Source organism: Phaethon lepturus, unplaced genomic scaffold, assembly GCF_000687285.1.
Source record: "Phaethon lepturus isolate BGI_N335 unplaced genomic scaffold, ASM68728v1 scaffold21149, whole genome shotgun sequence".
Classification (NCBI taxonomy): Eukaryota; Metazoa; Chordata; class Aves; order Phaethontiformes; family Phaethontidae; genus Phaethon; species Phaethon lepturus.
In genome coordinates, this window is record NW_010561518.1 from 1 (window position 1) to 8287 (window position 8287).

Below are 8287 nucleotides of genomic sequence, written 5' to 3' on the forward strand. Positions count from 1 at the left end.
GGGTAGGGCGCTCTGAGATCAGCCGGGAGCGGTGCGGGGTGGGATTCCCGGGGTAGCCCGGTGCCGTGCGGGCTGAGGGCCTTGGGAGGCCCCGCTGTCATCCCTTGTGGGTCTCTGGGGGAGCCGGTCCGACTGTACCTTGGCGGGGCGAGGTCGCTCCTTTGGGGGTACTTGGGCCCCGCGTGTGCCTGGTGGCGTGCGGCGGTGCGTGAGGAGGCGCTCGGAGCCCAGGGGAGCTATGCCGGAGCGGGAGGTGGCTGGAGGTTACCTGTGGTGAGAACGTTTGTTCGGTATGTGTAAAGCAGACCGTGAGCGCTCTCTTGGCTGTATAAGTAAGATTTAAGCTGTAGCCTGGGCAACAGACAAGCGCAGGCACCTGCAGCTATTTCATGCTCTTGTGCTGGTGTTGTGCTTTTCAAGGCAAGGCTTGTTGGGATTTGCCCCTAATTACCCTGAACTCTCATCGTTTGGTGTTACATACTTATTTGGTCATGAATTCAAATAAAAAAAATCAAAACCAGAATAGCTGATTGTATTTCCACCACTGACATATGCTTTCTCTTACAGAGAGCCAAGCCTCCTAGAGAACAAACAAGTGAAAACTTTGTCTTGGCCCGCAGACAGAAAGAAAAGGAACTCCTTGAAAATGCTGATTTCTTAAAGCTGTACAACCAGTGTCGCAGCGTCCATGAGTGGCAGCAACGCAACGAACAAAAATGGCTGCACAGCATTGTACAGAGAAAGGTGGATGCAACAATGCAGGAGTATCTGGCAGGGACTGACATGAGACGAGAGAGGTAGCTAATACCGATATCTGCCCTATTATTTTCAACTTAACTGTATGCTTAGAGCTAAGCTCTGTGGTGTATTGTGGCATGGTATTTGTTATTCATTGTAACAGAAAGCATAGGTGTGCTTAATTGGTGGTCAAGCAGCGATGTAGAGCAAACGGTAGCTGTTGGGCTCTTGTTACTAGTACTAATCACTGAGCCAATAGAGATATTAGTGTAGAGATAATCTACACATCTCAATAGAGATATGTGTTCAAACACAGTAAGTAGTACAGTTTAGGTGGCATTTAGAGCCTTGTCTGCCAAATGCAAGATAAAAGTAGTATTATAGCACTTTCATTGCTTGATTTTTAAAAAGAATGAAGAGTACTTTGAGAAAAGTGTCAGAAGCTCTAATTGTTGGGTGTAACTGAGGGTTTTGTTGTAACCTCAGCAGGTTAATTTTTAGGTCCTACAAATAATACTTTGCAGCAGAAGCAGTTGAAAGAAGTTAAAATTTGTCAGAAGCCTTTCAAAAATAATAAAGGTGAGACATACTATTGTCTTGTAAAGAACAGAATTGTGCTGTGCTGGTCTTAGGAAAAAAAACTGATATGGTTGAATTTCTCAGTTACTGTTTCACGTTAAGTGACTTCGGAGCTGTGAAGGTCATCAGTTTGATATCCCAGTCTGATGTGTCTTCACAGGAGAGGAATTGTACAGAATCACTGAGGTTGGAAGGAACATCCTGAGACAAATCTAGCCCAACCCCCTGCTCAAGCAGTCACCTAGAGCAGGTTGCCTAGGACTGTCCATTTGGGTTATGCTTATCTCTGCACATGGAGACTCCAACACATCTGTGGGCAACCTGTTCCAGTATTTGACCACCCTCACAGTGGGGAAAAAAAGAAGTCTTGTGTTCAGGTGTAATTTCACATGCTTTAATTTGTGCTTGTTGCTTCTGGTGCTGTCACTGAGTTCTACTGAGAAGAAGCTGTCTGCCTTTTCTGCATTCCCTTCCTTCAGGGGTTTATGTACATTGACAAGATCCCACTGAACCTTCTCTTCTCGAGGCTGAACAGTCCCAGATTTCACAGGAGAGTGAGATCTTTAGGAGAGATTCTCCTTTTAGGAGAGATGCTCCAGGCCCTTAATCATCTTAGTGGTTCTTCACTGGGCTCGTTCCACTAAGTCTGTATCTTTCTTGTTCTGGGGAGCCCAGAACAGGACCCAGCACCCCAGATGAGGTTTCATCCGTGCTGATAGGAGGGATCACCTCCCTTGACCTGCTGGCAGTGCTCTTCCTCGTGCAGCCCAAGATGCCATTGGCCTTCTTTGCAGCAAGGGTGCATTGCTGGCTTAGGTTCAGCTTGTCTGCCACGACCCCCCAGGTCCCTTTCTGCAGAGCCTCTTTCCAGCCAGTCAGCCCCCAGCATGTACCAATGCATGCAATTATTCCTCTCCAGGTGCAGTTTTTTTGTTGAACTTCATGGAGTTGGTTCTTATTTATCTGCTTAAGATTCCCATGCTGTCTTTTTGGGGAGACTCGGCTCCGTACATGGTGAAGAGAGTGCAATGCAGTTTCCAGAATTAGTAGGGCTTTGGCTTTGCTGCTTTAACTCCCACCAGCAGTGCCAGCATAGGTCCACAGGGCTATTGCTCACACAGTAGCAGGGGCATCCTATCGCATAAAAGTGACAGTGATTTCCCAGAGGCCACTGTGGCATTTGGGCTGGAATTAGTGAGTTCCTGGATTTCTTAGCCCCAGGTTTCTTATTACTAGGATTAGTAGAGAGGTAAATGATGGTGTGTTTAAAAATTGCCAATTTGACATAATTTTCTCATCAAAGATCTTTCAGGATGAAGTGGTTTATGGAGTGATGCTAGAGCAACAAAAGGTAGTTTGAGAGAAGATACCATTCTAGATGCATAGAGAAGGGTGGTAAATACCAGGAAGGGATTACACTGAAGGATAACGATAGTACAAGACCACATTGATACTACCTGGTGACAAATGTAGTCTGGAAATTAGAAGAATTTGTTTAATGGGGGACTGAAGTTGTAAAGCAGCATTGGAAATGGGTTTGTAAGATAAGGAGCTTAAATTGTGCCAGGACAGAATCATTCCTCTTGTGGTGTAAGATCCCTTCCATGGGCACAACAGGAATGATCCATGAGTTAAAATTTGATGTTCCCTTCTTTGGCATTTGCAAGAAGTGCTGCAAGAAGCCCAGTACCCATTTTGCACTCGTAACAAATAAATTAAAACTTTGTAATGTAACAGGAGGATTGTTTTAGCTTTTATTTAAATGTTTTCATTACAGGCTTCGTGAGCTTCTGGAGGCAGAGGAAAGTAGGTACTTTGCTGAGATGGAGTCACTTGAAGAAACGGTACTGGAGAAACAAGAGAAAATGAAGGAGCGAGCAAAATTACTGCGAGAGAAGAGAGAAAAAGAAAGACAACAGCTGGTGGCTGAAAAACGAGAGCAGCAATTCAGGTATCTTACCAAATAGAATTTGGGTTAAGTAAATACTAAGAGGCAATTTAACAAGAAGGTAACAATAATAAACTGAGGAAGGAAAGATGAATATGCTTGAAATGATAAAACAAAAAAAATTAAGGTGGTTGGATAGAGATGTCTGAGCTTTGCCAGAAGTTGAAAGGCCTCAGCTATGTTGCAAGCATTGGAGCAGAGTATAGTCTTTTTCTGACTTTCGATGAAGGCGTCCAGCTTCTAAAGACCAGGGATCCGAATTTGCAATGGTGTAATGCTCAGTAAAGTGTGTGAGGAAAAAAATTAATTACTAGAGATGAAGGCAACAGGTACAGAGAACAGTCCTGTCTCTGTTTAAGTGTTGAGATACCATTAAAACATTCCTCCAAGTGTAGTGGGAAACTCCTTTTCCTGTGTGAGCATTCCTACTGTTTTTGTAATTCCTTCGTGTGGTGTATAGTTCTATTTCAGCTTTCTATTACTGGGCTGAAAAGGGTTCATGGAAGGTTAATTTGGCCTAAATCATGCTTATTAAGCTAACACATTGAAGATCCTTGGGAAGTTAAAATGGTCCAAAAACACAGTATTTTTATTTATTGCATATTTTCAAGAGTACCAGCCAAAGCTGAGGTTTTAATGCAACCTGAAGTTCTGCGCCAAGTCCTTGTGGATGCTGAGCTTGGCAGTGTCTTTTGAAGTCATTAAGATTTGCAGGTGCTTATCAGGCCCTGAGGCCTTGGTATGAAATCTGTCTTGTTCAAGTCTTGAAAACCCTTTTTTCAAGGAAGGGATGAAAATAATATTAATGTAATTTAATTGTAATCATTTGAAGTATCTCTTCCCAGTCTCCCACGGTGCAATGGAAATCCACACCACCTGATTCTCTGTGCAGAGGCTGGGGATAAAAATCAACACTTGCTTTCACTTGTGCATAAACTCTAATTAACCAAATTCACAGATAAATGTTGGTTTCTTAAATGTGGGCTTCATTGACTGAGACAGGTGTCAAGGGAGGATATGCACTTCTAAATTTGCATGCTGGCTTTAAAGTATGGCACTCACAGTTTAGAATTCCTGGTTTGTTCCCTACCCATGCACAAAGTGGTTGAAATTCACTTTTTAAATTGGTTAGAGAAGACGCTGCTGGAGTGTCTTTTATTTTGTACTTGTAGCTTGTCTTACATACCAAGGAGGAGGGATTCAGCTTGTGATTTAGACACCTAAAGGTAAATGTCTGAGGGCTGGTATCTCTATATACTCTGGGAATCTGAAATTGTGTTCTACTCAGTAAATCTTCATTGAGATCAGGACAGTTAAAGGAACCTAATGTCATCCTAAAGTAGGCCTATACTGGTCTGCCAGTTGAACCACACCCTAGCCTCCCCCAACTGCATTGATTAGATTCCCATTAATTAGAACGGGAATTTAGCTTATATGTAGGCTCCTGTTTTAGATGCCTAATTTTGGCTATTTTAATTGCAAAATGAATCCTACCAGTGAATCTCATCATCTGGTGATACATACTTCGACTTTCACACTGCAGTTGCCTGTCTTAATGTCTCAGGTCCTCTTTCTTCCCAGTATAGCTCTACTGATATATGGTTCACTCCGGTCTTGTGGGATCATTCCCATCATCCTTCTACCTTTCCCAGTCTGCTCTTGGATCTAGGCAGTATACATGCCACATAGTATCCCATTGAAAAGTGTTGCTGGAGCTTTACTGAGTGACATTCTGCTGGCTGTGGTATTTCAGGGGATTTAGAGGTAGCAAAATCATCTTTCTTCACAGCTGTTGTGAGTGGCAGTCTTTGAGTATCTTTGTAAACGAATCTTCATCCTACAGTGCAGAGTCCTTCTTTTTAACTGTCCTGATGGAATGGAAATACATTTCCATAGTCAGTTCTTCCCTCTGTTCATCTAGCTCTGTCTCTTTCTACTTTTAAATTAAGGGCCCTATTAAAAAAAAACAACTGTAATAACACCAGCTGACAACAGTTCAACTGTCTGTTGATACCTCTTTCAAAAGCCAGAGATTTTTCTTCATGTGTATGCTTAGAAATATTTTAAAGTTTTTCTTCTCTGTCCTTTTCCAATGAGAAAGGAAGTCTCTACTGTGGTGATCAATTCCGATTAGTTAGTAACTCCTAATAGCTGAATCTGCATGTATTTGTTGCCTTTAAGTAGCCCCAAATCTGCTTTTTTTTTCTCCCGCTGTTAGCTGTTACTCTTCCTCCTAAACTATCCTGGTACATGCAGAGATCTGGGAGCCGGCTTTGCTGCTCAGGAAAGCAACACTTATTGAAGTCCCACAACCAGAAATGTGTAATTTTGTCAGAACCTGCCCTCTAGGGCCATAGTCTCCAAACCTTTTTTGATTGCACACCCCTACCAGTTAAAAAAAAAAAAAAAAGAGTCATGCTTACCCCCAATATCTTTACTTATTTATAAATTCTATATTTGCACTACTGTACTTGTATATTAGGTACATTATAAAACGTATGCAAAAATAGAAATTAAAAGAGGGTGAGGTAAAGATGAAATAAACACTATTTTTATTTTGAATGTTATTTATTAATGGTACAAAACGTATTTTCTTCCCACACGCCAGTGGATTATCTTGCACACCCCACTTTGGAGACTGTTGCTCTAGGGCACACCCAGAGGAGCCCTGGGAGGCCATTTCAGTAACAGGTGGATGTACGCATTATTTTCTGTTTCTTTTTGTCTGTGAATTTACAACTATTTTGAATGTCTTTCTGAAACCTAATACAGACTTCTTTATATTTCTTTTAACTTCAAGCAAGGCGCTCCACTCTTTTTACAGGTATAGATTCTCAAACATGAGCTATAGGAGCACCTATAGTGTACAGCACTCCAGTACTTTATTCCAGAGTACTAAAAGGCGGCTCTTTTGGCAGCCATGTGAACTGGATTTGGAGCTATAGCCTGGGGGTATAGATTTAACAGCTGCTCACTAGTGATGTTGGCCAGTAAGGGTCCATTGTCGCAAGGTGGCAGAAGGTGCAGTCCTTGGACCACCTGAGTCCCGCTGGAATTAATTTTCATGAAGGGCTAAAACTTACATGAAAAGATACTCAGCTAGTTTTAGCCCGAGGGCATGTTCATCATTGGTATCTTTAAAGAAAACTGCAATGTCTTAGAATTTGCATAAAACACACATTACATCCTCTTTCTTGATGTGATAACATCAGAGGCATCCATACAGAGAATGTTGTTATCACAGCAACTTTCTACTGCAGCCATAAAATACATAAATAACTGGGAGGTGGGGGAATAAATGCAGTTTCTGTCTTTGGGAAGTGGCTACATACAGGCACAATTTTAATGTTAAGAAGCTTAGGATAGCAAAGTGAGGAAGCAGAACAGCCATCTGGGGGAGCAGATGTTTATAGATTGCTGTGAAAGCTGCTTTGAAGGAATTATTTTGATGAAATCAAGCAATTACAGGGTTATTTTCTATTAAAATTCTAACCATGCTGAACTTTTATTTAACTTCTCTTCCCCTCTGAGAATTCAATTAAATTCAGGTTAGTTTATAATCATGAAAAAGAGTAACTAATTCTTTATTCCTTCACTGCTGAGAGAACTTTGAACCCATTGTGTTAAGATAATACAGTTATTTCTAGTGGTATAAGATTTCAAATCTCACTAATGGCATGTTTCCCTCAGAATATTTGCGAAATAGATTTTTCATGAATACTAGAATCACAGAATGGTTCGGGTTGGAAGGGACCTTTCAAGGCCATCTAGTCCAACCCCCTGCAGTGAGCAGGGACATCTGCAACCAGAGCAGGTTGCTCAGAGCCCCGTCCAGCCTGACCTGGGATATTTCCAGGGATGGGGCATCTACCACCTCTCTGGGCAACCTGGGCCAGGGGTTCACCACCCTCAGTGTGAAAAGCTTCTTTCTTAAATCTAGTCTGAATCTGCCCTCTTTTAGTTTAAAACTGTTATCCCTTGTCGTATTGCAACAGGCCCTGATAAAAAGTCTGTAATTAGCATTGTAGTCTGGAATCACCACTAACTCCTACCCAGGAGCTGGAAGATAGATCCCAGTGTTAAAATGTAAGAAAACCAGCAATGACGTAGTGTATTTGTTGACCTCCTTGAAGGCAGGGGCACCTCTTGGAGTGTGTCGTGGCTCATGGCATGCACATCGCTGTGCTGCTCTCTGCTTTCGTTGCTGGGACGACTGGTGAATGAGTGGTCAGAAGGTTCCCATCTCATACAAGGAGGTAAAACAGCCATCCCTTTTCACTAGCCTGCACTGGCGTCTGCTCCTTTGTTCCTGTATTTCCTCCCCTTCTCTTCTGAAGACCTGAGCTGAAGATGGTTCCGCATTCCAGGGACAGTTTCTGCTTTAGAGGATACAGGCCCAGCTCTTGGGAAAGAACTCAACATTTGGTTAGAGGATGTGGAGTGTCCTAGGATTCGGGGAGAAAATTGCTAGGTGTGGGAGGTTTTATCTTCTAGAAACTTGGTGTTGATGAAAGGGGACTTGGCAGTTTGCTGTTGTTTCTTCTTAGTCAGGAACAGCTAAGAGGTTAGAAATACCTTCTGGATATCAAGCAAAATGAGAATTTTGTGTTCATGGCACTGCTCTCCCTTACATTGTTTGTGTATAGTGTTTAGCACCTTTCATCACAGGCTCCACGGCATTAGGTGCTTTACAAACAGAGGAAGAAGAGAGATGTCCCTAGCCCCAGAAGCTTACAGCTGAAACATGAAGCAGCAAACAGTGAATGCCAACAGGAAGAAAATGTGGCGAGAGCTCTGCTTCTGCATGAAATTACAGGTCAAGCATTGTGTTCTTTGGCTGTATCTCACTCCTGCAGCACCAAGGGAGAGCGAGGTGTAGCAACCCTTCCCCTCTGCAGTCGCAGCTCTGATTTTGCACTACTCCACTGGAAGATTGACTGGTTGGATGGCTCTCACTGCGGCACTGAGAACAGGGTCAGGCTGGCTTTCAGCACTGTCGCTTTTTCTGTCTGTCAGCAGCTT

At 42.8% G+C, this 8287-nt stretch overlaps 1 protein-coding gene across 1 annotated transcript in view; it reads left to right on the forward strand.

The window, feature by feature from the left end:
• Positions 1-567: 567 nt before the first annotated feature.
• Positions 568-8287, forward strand: part of CFAP53 (cilia and flagella associated protein 53) — a gene marked incomplete at its 5' end in the record, with an annotated part of 17002 nt that continues 9282 nt past the window's right edge. Inside the window, 2 exons of the mRNA XM_010294038.1 lie at positions 568-797; positions 3095-3268. Of these exons, the coding sequence (XP_010292340.1) occupies positions 568-797; positions 3095-3268 (404 nt within the window). The remainder of the gene's footprint in view (positions 798-3094; positions 3269-8287) is intronic.